Genomic DNA, 16,446 nt, shown 5'->3' on the forward strand with positions numbered 1-16,446 from the left:
TGACATCACGATCTGTAAACTGCGTTAGAGAAAAACAAAAACATTCGCTTTCCTGCAAGATATCTAAAACACATACTCATTGGTTCATGGAAACTCATTTGCACCTGTTTGAAAATACAATACTCGTGCCTATCCAGACAATATTCGCAACTTCGGCAACTCTGGTCAGACAGTATTACATATTTCCATTTCATGTAAACACTGGGGGAGAAACGAAAGTGTTTCTTAATAGACATTTGAGGTTGACGGGTGAGATTCCCATTATGTGTGGATGAAGGGAAGCAAAAATGAATCTGATCGTTGCATCAATTCAAATGCAGCGAGTGAAGTCTTGCTAACACATGCATTGCGGTGGGTGTTTGGCTGTATGTTCTCCTCCAGAAACACATACAAGCGTGTGGCCGTCATAATTTTTATTACTTTTTGTTTGTTACTATTTGTGTATAATGCGCAGTCATAAAACACAATAAATAATAAAAAATTGCCCTAAAGTAATAAAATGTTCCCCGTTTGCGTTGGATGAAGTTTTGAAACTAAGATAAAAACGAGAATTAGCAATCAGTGCGGGTGAAACCGGCACCCCTTGGGGGTAACACCGGCACCCAAGTTTGTTAATGAATTTACTCGAAGTAACTGAACCAATTTGAATTCGGAAACCGCCGAATGAGAAATCTTACATTTCTGTATGTTACTGTTGAATTTGGTTGTTGTCGGTTAGCTGGTTCTGGGCAGATTGCCGAAACTAGTTCCGGTGAACATTATGTATAAACAATGAAAGAATTTGATACTCGGCAAGCCTATCATGTGGCACTTTAAATCATATTATCAACTAGTTTCATTGAAGCCAGGTTCAGATTGACCACACCGGAGCATATTTCAAATACCACCGGGAAAGCCGTCAGTTTCGTGACTTGATTCAGTACATTTGGCACCATTAATAACCCTTGGAATCATTCATAAATCACAGAAGAGCTTGAGTGCATGGTTCTAAGTCGAATAATTAATTTATTTATCAACGAGACATCGGTAATAGATGAGAAATATGTGTCAGTAACATCCAACTAGCCTCAGACCATGTCGGGCTTACCCCACTCACTGGGTGACGGTGTTACCCCGACAGCACACATTTTTTAAAAAAGAGTATTTCTACAAATTTATCGCTTCAATTTTCCTCAGATCGAATTCCTGTGATTGTTAACAATACAGGCAATAAATTGTAGAGCAACGAAAAACTATTTTAGTCTTTTCAAATGAATAAAGGCTTAAGTTCCACTCACGAAAAATTGCATCAGTTTACGCATCAGCTGGAGTTGCGTATGTTTTGTCTATTATTTTGACGTTTGACGTTTCACGGTGGCTTCGATGTGTCTTAAAATGTCTAAAATATTAAATTGCAACACTTCACATATTCCAAAACACAGTTAATTAGCGTTTTCTAGTAAAATCCTAGGGGTGACGGTCTTACCCTCAGTGCCGGGCTTACCCCCAGTACCCCTAAACGAATTCGTCAACAACCTCGAGGCCCTCTCTGTCGATCACTACGCTACTGCCTATGCGAGCCCTAGCGCGCTTGGTTCCCCATGCTAGCAGATACTTGATCTTCGACGTATTCACCTTCAATCCAACCTCTGCTTCACGGTTCACGGGGCTTAATGACTCTTTTTAGTTTTGCAAGTAATCCATTTTCGTCCATAATTTAGCTCCTCACGATCGATAGTATTGTAAGCGGCCTTAAAATCGATGAATAGGTGGTGCCTGGGGACTTGGCATTCGCGGCACTTTTGGAGCGTCTATCACAGCGTAAAGATTTTGTACGTTGTCGATCCCCCATTCACAAAACCGGCTAGATAACTTCCCACCTACCTTCGTGTTAGCGGCGAGAGACGGTGAAAGATGACTGGGGAGAAAAATTTGTAAGCTGAGTTGAGAATCGTAATCGCTTTGTAGTTCTCACATTCCAACTTATCGCTCTTTTTGTACATTGAGCATATTACTTCCTCCTTCCACTTCTCCTGTAGCTGTTCCGTATCACAGATCCTTACTATCAGCTGATGCAGACAGGAAGCCAACTTTTCCTGGCCTAACTTGATAAACTCCGCTGTGATGCTATCCTTTCCAGTTTATTTGTTGTTCTTGAACTGCTTGGTAGCATCCTTAACTTCATTTATCGTGAGAAGCGGTATGCCTCCTTCATCCGCTGTGTAAGCGAAGTTCCACCTACCGTCTTGGTTCTCTGCCTCTGTGCCATCCAGGTGTTTATTGTAGTGCTGCTTCCACCTGTCGATCACTCCACATTCATCTGCCAAGATTTCTCCATTTTTATCCCTATATATTTCAGCTCGTGGCACAAAGCCTGTGCGGGATGCGTCTAGTTTCTTGAAGAATCTTAAGAACGATACAACTGGTCCATTTCCTCACACTCCAGCACTTCCAGGGGGAACTTTTTGTCCCGGGAAAAATACGTTTACTATCTCCGTTTCTGTTTGTATCGACTCACGTTTTGACGGATTCTTCGCTGCGGAATCAATGCTCGCGCTGCATCCTTCTCGTGTAGAATTGTTTGACACCCCTCGTCAAACCAGCCGTTACGTCGATTCTTCTCGACGAATCCAACAACACATTCCGCTGCGTCGAGAAGGTCTCCTTTATCTGGCAACACAGCCTCAAGGCTTTACGCGCACTCTGTAGTGACTTCGGTCAGTTTAAGTTGTTACAGATCATACTGTGGCGAGCGATGGTAGCGGATGTTGTTGACAATTGGAAGTCTTCGGCGCATTTTGACCACTTTTTTTTCTACTTTTCTACTTCAACGTTCATGAGTTGCATTACCATAGGTTCACCGTCACTTATTATAAAGTAATCTTCGAGGCAAATATTCACGTAGAATTTATATAAAGGAAGACAAAACGTGAGTAATGAAAAAGATCTTAAAGTTAACCTATATAAAGCTGAATCTAACAGTTTTATTATTTGTCATCATGATACATATTTTAGGTAAATTATATTCGGTTATGACCGGAGACTGCGTTTTATTTATTACCGGTTGAGAATATAGTTTCGGAAATCGTTCTTCGTTGAAATCTAGTTAGAAATTTCAACAAAAAGACTCGCAGTTCCATGATCCGAGTTTCCAATCGTTAGTCCGTTTTCGCTGCCTAGGTCTATACTGATTGTTTCGGGCCGTATTAACATTATTTGCTACCTGTACTTATTGTTTTTGAGGCTGACTTGTAAGGCCTGCACCAGTCCTCCAGTCTCGCCGGAGGACCATCGTGACAGCACTGTTGAGAGTCCCACGCTGCCACCAGGACGTTGATCAGCCGTCCCTAACATAGAGAACAGCCGCACCATCTTGGTGAACAGACGATCGGGTTGGCGTAGCATCTTCTCTGCCGTCGAGATATGGTTAACGCATCAATAATCGTGTCGTACTTTCTCACTTAGACATTGCCGGATGACAACATTGCCCAGGACACAAACAAATTGTGTCCATGTTCGGGATGACGTTCCATTGTGATCGTATGACTCGGGGAGATGTGAGATAGGAATTTCTGAGGACGAAAGTTAAGTTTGACATTCCCTTGAATCCCTTTTTCCCCTATGGAATTTAAAATGGCTTCTGGGGTCGATTTTTTGCCCCTGTGAATCACCCAAAAGTAGCCATCTTGGATTTCCGAATCAACATCTGGAATTGCTCTCCGACCACTGACACCCATCATGTTGGGTGGTCAGGTCGCAGGCTGTTTTTCGGAAACTAGAAGTCGTCATCAAGGAATTCAAAAGGGTGTCTGGTATCGATTTCCGGTTTCCGGGAATAATTTTAGTTCCAGAAATAACCCTTTTGAGTGATTTTTGACCATTTTAGATTGTTTTTGGGAAACCAGATGTCACCATATCAAAATAGCGTCATGAGTTGAAACTCGGCCTTTGGGCATCATATCGATTGAATAAGTACTGATATTGGGTGGTATTCGGTCATTTCATGTTTTCAAAACCAGGAGTCGCTGTCTTTAAACTCAAAATCGCATATTGTGTCGATAACCGGACTCTAGATATCATCCCGGTTCCAAAAATGTTCATTTTTATTTATTTATTTATTTATTTATTTATTTATTTACACAAAAAATCAACAGACTCTATCTGGCCCTAATGATTGTGTCTTAATATACTTAAAAAAATACTTTTAATCCTAGTGCGAGGAAGGTGATAGTCGAACCCGGTGGAGACACTGTTGAAAACACGTTGTAGTCCGATGAGAGCTCCGTTTGCCCAATAGTTTGTGCGACGAAAATGTGCTCGTAGAAAAGGGATGTTTCGAACAATTCGGGAATTCACGTTTATGTTGATATTACCCAGAAGTACAGCACAGTCAGTTCGCGCCATGAGGGTGTCGGCAATTACCATAGCGCGAAAGATCCCGTCTTACTTGCAAAGAGTCGAGACCGATGAGCTGCGCCCGATTTTCGTAACTTGGCAACTGGTGAGGATCACTCCATGGTAGATGACGAAGAGCGAAACGAACAAATCTTCGTTGAATTGCCTCGATTCTATTAACACCATTGAGGTAATGAGGGTTCCACACTGCCGAACAGTATTCTAGCGTCGAGCGGACTAATAATCAATATAAGCTTTTTAAACAGGACACGTCTTGGCCATTCTCATAATCAGTCCTAAATTTCGAGAAGCTTTAGCAACAGTGTAGCATATATGCTCCTTGAATTTGAGTTGACCATCGATCCAGACCCCCAAATCCTTCACGCATCCTTCTCGTTTAATTGGTACTGCACCCAAGTGATAGTTGAACATTATAGGCCGCTTTTTCCTGGTCAGCGAAATCACAGAACATTTATCAGAGTTCAAAATCATGTTATTTATATCACACCATTCAGCAAAATTTTCAAATTCATGTTGTAAATTGAGAACATCTTCTGAGCATCTGACTTCGGCATATATTTTCATGTCGTCAGCAAAAGATAACCTGGGACCGTTAAGGACGCAATTGACATCATTAAAGTATAAAAGGAAAATTAACGGCCCAAGATGACCACCTTGTGGAATTCCGGAAGCAGCGTGAAATTTTTTCGATCGGTTGTCTCCGATTTTAACAGCGATGCGGCGGTCCGCAAGAAATGACTGAAACCAACGTAAAATATGTCGTAGTTGATTTTATCGAAGGCTGCTTACAAATCAGTGTATACAGCGTCTGTTTGAAACCCTTTCGACATAACATCCATTGCATATGAAGTGAACGTTAAAAGATTTGTCGTCGTTGAGCGCTTCGGCATAAATCCATGTTGCGTGTCAGAGATGAGAGGCTTACAGTAGCTGAAAATCGGTTCCATCACGACCAACTCAAATAGTTTCGAGACTGCACACAGAGCGGAGATGCCCCGGTAATTGTTGATGTTTCTCTTGTCCCCTTTCTTGTGAACCGGAAACATGAACGCGAACTTCCATAAAATCCTGGCAACACTTCCAAACTTTAAACCCGGTGTAAACAATCGCGCGATTTAAGAGCCGAATTTAAAGAGTTCAATCACGGAAAAATTTCTCGCGAGTGATAATTAAAGGAAAACAAAGTGTCACGGTACGCGAATAAAAAGAAATTTGAGTGATTAGTGTTGTGTCTTGCCTCGAAAAAGAATTGTTTGCGGCGCCCTTTCCCAAACAAAGAACAATCAAGCGGCTGATAGCTTACGGGCGGTGCTTGTGTGTGAGTGACGTTGGCAAGTGGTATAGAAAAAGTGAAACATTACGTGGTTGTAAAATCGCCACAGTTCTGAGCATCTAAGCTCATCGTGTGCAGGTTACATTATTAAAGGTATGTGGAATAATGTGAGTTGCATTTGATAATAATATTAAAAATATGCTTGGCTATATGTCTGCACTGGGCATTGTTTTTAATAGCTTACGGACATAAATGCTCGTTTCCCCTGCCTGCCAACGGAATCTCACATACAAACTCCGATCATACTGGGCATACACATATTGAGCGATACTAAAGATCGATATATGTGAATCGATATTTAGGTTTTGATATTTAATCGATAACCTTTAATCGTTTTACAGATAACGAAAGTTCGATGTGTCGCAATCAATTTAATGTGTGCCACTTTAAATATTTTTGGTTTCTGTCTATTCCAGTGCTACCAGAATGACTGAAAATATGGAGATCGGAAACGAAGTTGACCAACTCCAAAGCCGTTCGCTAGAAGACGTTGCATCATGCTCGTCTTCGATATTGAACTCACCGGAGGTCAACGTCGTTGATTCGGAAACCTTTTCCGATGGTGTATCTACTGCTGTGGAGGATACAGCGATGGAAAGCCATGAAGAGTCGGCGCAAGTCCAAGGGGCTCTTCATGGCAAGAAATTTCCCAGAACACACAGTCTTCTCGGAAAGGAAGCGGTTCAAGAAGTTGCTTGAAGATGGGCACGATAGAGACGAGGCCCGTCTTCTCGCAATCAACCCTTCGAAAACGAGCCAAAATCAGACAGTCAAGATACCGAGACAGATCGACTCCTCTAATTGCAGTGAAAGCAATCCTCTTCCAAAAAGGAAGAAGGAATGCCAGACTTCTACTGCTACTCGGAAGGAGTCAGTAAATAGGCGGATGGAGGTGATCAGAGGTAATACCCCTGGGACTGCAAATAGCCCGGTCGGTAAACCTAAAGCGCCTCCTACCTACACTGAAGTCCTTAGCCAGTTCAAGGTTGGACTGATGCCTAAGGACTATCCGATGTCTCGGCTCTCGACTACCATGATGGAACTAGTAGAAGAGTCCATCCTGGCTATATTCGTTGATAAGAGAAAGGAACAATTCAAGCCCAAATTCACCAACTGCAAGTTTAGGTCCGGGTCTATGGTAATAGAGTGCCAGAACCAGGAAACTGCAGACTGGCTGAAAGGAATTGTTCCGAGTATCAAGCCATGGGAAACAGCTGATCTGATGGTTGTTGATAGTGAATCTATCCCGAGACCAGAAATTTTAGCTGTCTTCTTCCCCAAAAGTGAGAAAAACGACAATGAAACCATATTGGCTCTGGTTGAAGGCCATAACGACATTGCCACTGATTCTTGGAGGGTGTTAAAGCGCAAGCCCATCAAGAATCATGTGCAGCTTATCCTGTCAGTAGACGAAGCGTCAGCGAAAAAAATCGCTGATTGGAACTACAAACTGAATTATAAATTCGGAATTATATACCCGCGGAAAATCAGGGCTGGTCGAAATTTCAAAAGCGCCAGGCCTGAATCCACAAATAATGCTGTAATCGCCGAAAAATTTTCTGCCTTCACTACCGAGTGATAGCAAAAACCGGTGTAAACAGCATGTTCAAGGGAGCACACCTGAGGGAGAGCAAAACAAGCACTCAATGGTACCCTTGAATAATCACCGTTCGCAGGGGGAGCGAAAGAAGCCCCCGGGAGCAAAGCTGTACCGAGATGGACGACAAGAACATTAAGTTCATCCAGGTGAACCTGCATCATGCAAAAGGGGCAAGCGGAATCCTTTGTCGCAGGTTCACCAAAAAGAACATCAACGTGGCTATTGTCCAAGAGCCATGGGTGAACAAAAATAAAGTCTTAGGACTTTCAACAAATAAGGGTAAGCTCCTTTATGATGATTCTGCGCATGCACCAAGAGCAGCGCTTTTGGTAAGTAGTAATACCAACTATACGCCAATTACAGAATTCATCGGACGGGATATAGTTGCTGTGCAAGTGGAACTGCCAACGACACGGGGAAAAGCAGAAATAATGGTGGCCTCCGCCTACTTCCCAGGGGAACTAGAAGAAGCCCCTCCCAGGGAGGTACAGGAGTTTATAGCACACTGCAAGAGGCAAAATAAGCAGTTCATCGTTGGGTGTGATGCAAACGCCCATCACACAATATGGGGAAGCACAGATATAAACAAAAGAGGTGAGTGCCTTTTTGAATATATACTAACAAATAATATTGATATATGCAATCGAGGTAATAATCCAACTTTTGTAAATGCAATTCGACAAGAAGTGCTCGACCTCACCTTATCGAGCGCTAAACTATCAGAAAAAATCGTCAACTGGCATGTATCTGATGAGATTTCTCTATCGGATCACAAGCAAATTTTGTTTGACTATAACGCAGGGGACTTAGTTACGGAAGTTTATAGAAACCCTAGAAAAACCAACTGGGAGCTTTTTCATTCAAAAATAGTTCGTGATAAATCTACCTTTGAAGGGCAAATCCAGACAATAAAAAAACTGGAGGATTCATCACAAAAATTTACGAATAAAATCATAGCCCTTTATAACCGAAGCTGTCCAACCAAGACGCGAGTATCCAACAAAGACGCACCTTGGTGGAACAAAAATCTAGAAAAACTGAGGAAGTTAGCTAGAAGGTTGTTCAACAGAGCCAAATTAACCTCAAATTGGGATGCTTATAGAGAGTCCCTTACGCAATACAATAAAGAAATTAGGAAATCACGCAGGAGGGGATGGAGATTAATGTGTGAACAAATTGAAAGCACCCCTGCAGCTGCAAGAGTACACAAAGCCCTTTCCAAAGATCACACGAATGGCTTGGGCAGAATAAAGAAGGACGACGGTACTTTTACTACCGATTCTCTTGAAACACTCAATGTTATGATGGAGAAACATTTCCCAGGATCACGATCCATTCTAGAAGAAGAAACGCAGGACTCAAATGCGCCATGTGCTAGTTCGACTATCGCTAGGACAAATGCGCATTACATAGCCTGCGATATCTTCACAGAATCGAAAGTGGAATGGGCAATCAACTCATTCGAGCCCTATAAGTCCCCGGGATTGGATGGATTATTACCAATAATGCTTCAACGGTGTGGAAGGGTAATAATTCCATTCATAACCGAGATATTTAGGGCAAGCCTGACACTTAATTACATACCCACCAACTGGAGAAAAACGAGAGTGATCTTCATACCAAAGCGCGACAAAACACTTCCAAAAGCCTTCAGACCAATTAGTCTAACCTCCATTATGTTAAAAATTATGGAAAAACTAATTGACTATCACATTAAATCAACGTACCTAAAAACCTCTCCGCTGAGTAGGTATCAGTTTGCATATCGAAGCAACATGTCAACAGTGGATGCAATACATATGCTAACGACAAAAATAGCGAAATCTATAGATACAAAAGAAATCGCACTCGCTGCGTTCTTGGACATAGAGGGAGCTTTTGATAATGTATCCCATCACTCAATGTTGAACGCAATGGGACACCATGGGTTTGATACATATACCTCAAAATGGATTGAAACCATGCTGAATAGTCGTGAGATAACTGCAGTATTGGGTAATACTACCCTTACAAGGAACACAACTAAGGGATGCCCTCAAGGTGGAGTTCTATCGCCTTTGCTGTGGTCATTGGTTGTAGACCAGCTACTTAGAAACCTAACTGAGCTAGGTTTCGAAGTTGCCGGATTCGCCGATGATGTTGTGATTCTTGTGAGGGGAAAATTCGACAGTACAGTATCGGAGAGAATGCAGTTAGCTCTAAACTATACTTTAGAATGGTGCAGACAAGAGGGGCTGACCATTAACCCCTCTAAAACAACCATTATTCCCTTCACCCGGAAAAGAAGGTACAACTTGGAGAGCCTGAAGCTGGGCGAGACTACACTGCAGCTTTCCACTGAGACTAAACATCTTGGAGTAGTTTTAGATCAGAAACTCAGCTGGAATGCACATATTGAATATGTCATCGGTAAAGCTACGAGTGCCCTCTGGGCATGTAGCAAAGCTATTGGCAGAACATGGGGTCTAAGGCCAAGTATGATCTATTGGTTGTACCAGGCAATAATAAGACCAAGGATAACGTATGCCTCGCTGGTGTGGTGGCCTAAAACAAAAGAAAGGTCAACGCAGAACAAGCTTGGCAAGTTGCAAAAGCTAATTTGTAATGCAATTACAGGAGTAATGAAAAGTGCTCGGTCGAAAGCCTTAGATGCAATTCTGCATCTATTACCACTCCACCAGGTAGTACAACTAGAGGCGGAAAAAAGTGCTTTGAGACTAACACGCCTTAAAAAAGTACCTGATGGAGATCAGTCAGGCCAGCTGGCAATCCTCAAACATTTTCAGCTGAGCAAACATATACCAGGTATCGAAGATTGGATGAATACAGAAGCAAACTTCGAAATACCTTTCAAAATCATAGAGACCGAACGGGAAGTTTGGGAACAAGGTGGCCCAAACATCCGACAAGGCTCTGTCGTCTTTTACACAGATGGCTCAAAAATGAATGATTCAACCGGAGCAGGTATAAATGGTCCTGGGATAAGTATCCCGATACCAATGGGCCGTTGGCCTACAGTGTTCCAGGCCGAAATATTTGCAATTTATGAATGTGCACAAGTCTGTTTGGCTAGGAAATACAGGCATGCTAACATATGCATTTTTTCTGATAGCCAAGCTGCACTTAAAGCACTAAAAACCTTCACATGTACCTCTAAGCTAGTATGGGAGTGCATCCTTTCACTGAAACAACTGGCAGAAAGGAACCAAGTATGTTTATACTGGGTTCCTGGTCACTGCGGAGTGGAAGGCAATGAAAAAGCCGATACGTTAGCTAGACAGGGGTCATGTACCGATTTCATTGGCCCAGAACCGTTCTGTGGGGTGTCATCAAGCGCCTTGAAAGCAGAATTGAAAACCTGGGAACATAGGACAATACAAGAGAACTGGAGATGCTCAGTAGGGCTACGCCAGTCTAAACGCTTTATAAAACCAAGCGTCAAGAAAAGCCAGCAATTGCTTAGTTTAAATAAAAAGGGACTAAGGACAATTACCGGACTGTTTACAGGACACTGTCCAAGTAAGCATCACCTGAAACAAATTAGTCAGTCAGATAACGAAATTTGTCGTCTCTGCGGGTTCGAATGTGAAACCGCAGAACATTTGCTCTGCCACTGCAGTGCACTAATACAGCGCAGAATAAGAGCCTTTGGAAAAGGAACTTTGGAGCCTTTTGAGGTCTGGTCTGCGAATCCTAATGAGGTAATACATTTCATACGAAATACAGTGCCTAATTGGGAGAAAGGGTGCGATAGAACAACGACGATCACTTCCATCAATAATAGTGATATGTCTGCCACGAGTACCTAGACTAAAGACGAGGTATACCACAAAAGATCAAAATAATGGTCGCAGTGGTCCAAATCTTACAAAAAAAAAAAAAAGATGGAAAGTTACCAGTCGAGAGTGAAAGGCGGAATAAATGACGAAGCGGGGATAATACGCCAGTAGCACATCGCTTTAGTAGACGGGTATGCCGTCAGGGCCGGCCGAGGAAGAAGGCTTCAGTTTAGATAGTGCCGACTGGATCATCGAAACGTCGATGTCGAAATCATTCAAGACTGTCCATACAGCGATACGTTGCTTGCGGCAGAAGATACTTCACTCAACGATAGTGATTCATTGCAGAAAACGCTGGAAAATTTTTGAGCAAATAGGTCACATATGTTCTGGAAGTCCGATTCTGTACGTTCATCGTAAAACATCGTTGGAGGTAGACCCCGCTCTTTACGCTACTCGTTGACATATTTCAAAAAACCCTTTGGATCCGATTTCAGTTTACTCTGTACGCTGCGTAGATGGTTGGAATGACATTCTCGGCTCATCCGTTTGTAGGTGTAGTTAACCTTTAAGTACTCGTCGCGCAGCGATAATCCTCCAAACTTAGAGTATCTTCTCAAAGCTGCTCGCTTTAACGTTTTAGACGCTGCAATTCACTAAGGCAGACGTTTAGATGTAGGTACAACTCGCTTGGGTACGTGGCGATCAATAACATAGCTCATGATGTTCGAAAATACTTGAACTGCTGTCGATATCGTCGTTGTCAAGTTCCTCATTCCAATTGATATTCAACAGAATGTTGAGGATACTATCATAGTCCGCTTTATTAAAAACATAGCAGACAGTATCAACCGTGCAGCAAAAATCCGAAAGAGTAGTCCTGGTCGTAAGATGTAGTGCGGGATGGTGCGTCACGGTTTTTACTAGGGGAGATGCAGCAATGTTTATCCCCGGTGCGCAGTCAACGTTGCTGACGAAACATAGATCCAAAATTCTGCCATTCTCGTTATTTATGTGATTGATCTGCCGTAACAGATTAGAGCTATAGCAGTCAAGCAAGTTATTGATCCCGTCGTGAAAAGACGACACCATTGGATCAGCAAATAGAAAACCATCCGGACTAGAACGCCACTTCACACCGGAAAAATTAAAATCTCCAAACACAACTACCTCGTCATTGGGGAGGGCTTGCTCACAGATCGTATTTATCGAATTACAATGGGTGTTGATAAGCGTCGCGTCACGTGTTCCATCAGGTGGGATGTAGATGGAGCATAGAAAAAGCGAGTAACCAGAAAGCTTCAGTCGACTCCAAACTTGTTCAATACTCGCCCAACACTTATTTTCGATTAATACTGCCTTGAATCGATGATTAACAGCAATAAGCACTCCTCCTTCAATAGATTTTGTGCTGTTGAGGGGGCAACGATCTGTCCGAAAAACATCATAGTTGTCGCCGAAAATTTGACTCGATAGTGTACGGTCGTTCAGCAATGTTTTGGTGGAAACAATTACGTCATAGCTTTCGTCTGAGCAAGCAAGCAAATATTCTTCGATGGAAGTGTTCATGCCGCCCAAGTTTTGGTAATAAATGTGGAGGTCAGAGGATCGAAATTTGCTAGAAGGAAGCTTTTTATCAGCGCGAGCAGACTGAGTTAAGCAGCGATACTTGCCTGCGGGCACGGTTTGGAAACCCTCTTCCAACACCCCGTAATCAGGGCCGGAACGACTCTGATGGCAGGAAACATGTTGTAGGTCGTGACCCTGTTGACGAAACTGGACTGACGCGGGGGTGGAAGCGGCTTCCATAAGGCCATACATGGTGCGTTCTGGCGGTGATGAGACGGGAAGAATAGTGGAAGGTGCGGCGTATAAGCATTCACAAGCGACAGGAGTAGCGTCAGGTATGCTGAAACGTGTGTTGAGCCGTTGGTTGTGATCAGGTACATTATATGGATGGTACTTAACTTGAGCGAGAATCCGATGACTCTCGCTGTCCAGTAACCGAGCATTCGATGTAGTTTCAATAATATTGCCGAAATCTATCCGGCCGAGCCTGTTCAAAATTAAATTCACGAACCATAACACCGACGGGCCAGGTAGATGCAGTTAAAGCCAGGTCCTTCAGCCCATTAGGCACCTCCACACGAAACGAAACAAAATTTAGTTTCGAAACATCAGCATCCTTCTTTACCAACAGGAAGGCTTTCGGTTTATCGTTCATTCCCAGACATTATTGAGCCATTGTGACGATTTAATCAACGGTGTAGCTGGGATCGAGCCGGCTCAAATACATCCAGAACTGTTGCCTCTCGTCGGGGACTGTTTTGATTTCACGTTGACTGCATCTGGTACCGCAGACAGCCGCCGCAGGAGTGCGCGCTTTAAAACTGCCTTTACGACGACGTTTTGGTGTAGGCTGTTCCACAGATAGCATTTGCGAAAATAGTGGTCTCTGAACAGATGTTAATGGACCGCACGGAAAGTGTTTTTCAATCCAATCGAAGAGATCAGAAACAACAGCATTTAACTTATCAACAGCTGCGCACAAATTGCTGTTGTCCACAGCGGGGACGGCCGGAGCGGAGGGGTACAGCCACTCGTTGAAGCGGCTCGCACAATCGTCGCACAGCCAAAACAGATTATTGGCAAAGGCCGCTATCACATCTAAAGCTGTTCTTTGTAGGCCAGAGATACAAGTACGGTGAAATACTGATCCACACGCACCGCGACAGGCAACTTTTTCGATCCCGTTGACTAGTGATGAACATTTATTGCAAGCAGCAGCCATGGCTCACACCAGCCTATTGTGCGCTTCTAACGAGAATTTCACACAGCACAATTCAACTCGAGAATGCCGTATACGAAATTACTTCAGGTCAATCCAATGCGATAACTCCAGAACAAACACACTAAGCCGATGGCCAGTCAAAAATACTTTAAAAATAGTCAAAATTTTACTACTTTACAAACATTTAACGGAGGGGTAAAATAAAAACACCTAGACCGTAACTCTGACTGGTGCATTACATATGCATGTACATAAATTTGTATAAAAATTAGTATAGGAAAACTTTTTCGCATGTTTCTTCCTAGAAAGCTATCGATCAATCCACTTCCGGTAGTCAGGATTGTTTAGGGCCCCAAATAGAACCATAAAAACGTTTTGGCAAATCGATTGAATTTACCTACCGTAATATACACACACGTTTTGATTATATCATCTGATGCAAATATTCACTAGTAGGGGGAAGGACACAGTGACTTTAGACCTTCCTGAGGCTGAATGTTTGTAAAAATATTAATATATAATACAAGAATTCAATCACCCTTCCCCCTTTCCATGGAATATTTGTCGAATTAAACGACTTAACATATACAAACAGACAGTAGTTAGACGGTCGAATAAAACGAATTAACATAGACAATTGCACCTTGTATGGAGTGACGCCAGTTTTGCAACCAATTGGCAGTTACGCCAAAACGTTTTTCCAATATATCTCAAAAGTTTCAGAACAAAATAGTTTTTTCCTCGTTTGTAGTGTATGTAACTTAGGGAAAGGAAGCTGAATAAACGAAAAAGTGCACTTTGGTAAACAGGGGCAGTACAGTGTCGACGTTGTGGTAACATAGGGAGTCAACAATTTATCTATAAATATAGCCTAACTAAACTAAACTAAATGGCATGTCAACATGCCAATTTAGTTTGGAGTTAGAGTTATTTGAATCTACCTAATCAGGCTCGGTTAATCTGTTCCATATTCGAGTGCGTAGAAAGCCTTCCCTTCAGTGAAAAACGGTGGAAAAAAAACTTGCAAGCGGCCACCGCTTTCGATGACGAGTCGGTAGGTGTATCGAGAAGCATATTCCAGCAAAATGTGTCTTCGCTGCACTAATACTCTCAAGAACAAAAACAGATTCAATATTTATACTGTGCGTGAGAAGTAAAAAGTAAGTGGAAGATTAATAATAAAGACTTATCAAATAAACGCGTATTTTTTCAGTTTGTTACCTCAAATCGTAAAACACAGTTCCCAAAATGTTTTACTCAAGAAAAGTTGTACAAACTATAAAATGCGCTAGAAGCTGCATCAAACGCTTGATTAAAATTTGTAAAGGGCACAACATGTAACAGGCCCTACACGATTTTCAAAATATTTTTGCTAGCTGACTCGGCTTAGAGAAAATTATAATTTATTCCACCGCAGTCAGTCAGTTTAGGTATTTGGGCATATTTTGGCGAAATTTATTTTTATTAGCACTAAAAAAGTGGTTGCCATAAAAGCGCAGTGCCTTATTTACTGCTCGTAGCCCACAGTATCTTGCAAAGACTGCTGGTTATATAAAAGGTATTAAAACCGTCACTATAAAACAGGCATTCCTTTGTGTACCCCATCAAGCTGAATAGCATACGAGATCCGAATACGCTGAGTCTACGCTACCTTATAACTTTCATTCGGATGAAACATAGGTTTTGACTAAAAATTGAAGTTGATACAGCAGCACCAAAAGGTTTTTTTACATTCAATCTGATTATATTAGGAATCCTAAATGACTATTCATTTTCAAAAGGAAAATTTCAGGCTTTGTCATCTCATTAACCGATGTCCACAGGGATTCAAACTGGTTTAACCAAAATCACAGACCCTGCTAGGTAAAAAGCAACTGGTAATCACAACGCCCTAAAAAGCAATTTTAGTATAAACTTTTATCACCAAGACGACCTTTTGGTAAACATCATACTCAGAAAGTGATTTCAACCCTCCTGCTTTCCGATGTTTATGGCGTGATTACGTGCAATCAAATGCAAAACACTATCCTTCCCAGCTTCGTTCATGTTTATGGAGTGGAATGTTTTGATGGCCTCTTTTATGTTTCACATTATGTTCGGATCACCCAGGCAAAGCCAGTAGTGATCCGAAAACAGAATGTTCTAGCATTTCAAGTGAACGATCCATTTTTGGGATATAAATGGAGGAGCATTGTACATGACAACGCATGAAAATAACACTTCTAATGTTGGATCACGCCAATGCTCTGTTGTATTATTTCATTCGTCAAGCCGCAGACCGTATCCGTAAACCATCCAATCATTCACCACTAATATCTCCTTCCGTTCCGTTTTTCGTTCCTGTTGCAGAAACAATGCCAGATAGCAGTGCTACCGCTCGGTACCGGAAACGATTTGGCTCGGGTGCTGGGCTGGGGCAGCTCCTGTGATGATGACGCACATTTGCCACAGCTGCTCGAGCGCTACGAACAGGCGAGCACCAAGATGCTGGACAGGTGAGTTTGTACGTTTTCTGTCGGGCCGCCCTCGGTATTCTTCCTCGGCGATT

The 16,446-nt window shown here is 42.4% G+C and overlaps 1 protein-coding gene across 2 annotated transcripts in view; it reads left to right on the plus strand.

Moving 5' to 3' along the window:
• Positions 1-16,446, plus strand: part of LOC129732569 (diacylglycerol kinase eta) — a 260,168-nt gene that overhangs the window by 212,253 nt on the left and 31,469 nt on the right. For both annotated transcript variants that reach the window (XM_055693541.1, XM_055693542.1), the window contains exon 7: positions 16,248-16,393. In XM_055693541.1, the coding sequence (XP_055549516.1) occupies positions 16,248-16,393 (146 nt within the window). The remainder of the gene's footprint in view (positions 1-16,247; positions 16,394-16,446) is intronic.

The sequence above is a fragment of the Wyeomyia smithii genome, chromosome 3 (genome assembly GCF_029784165.1).
Source record: "Wyeomyia smithii strain HCP4-BCI-WySm-NY-G18 chromosome 3, ASM2978416v1, whole genome shotgun sequence".
NCBI lineage: Eukaryota > Metazoa > Arthropoda > Insecta > Diptera > Culicidae > Wyeomyia > Wyeomyia smithii.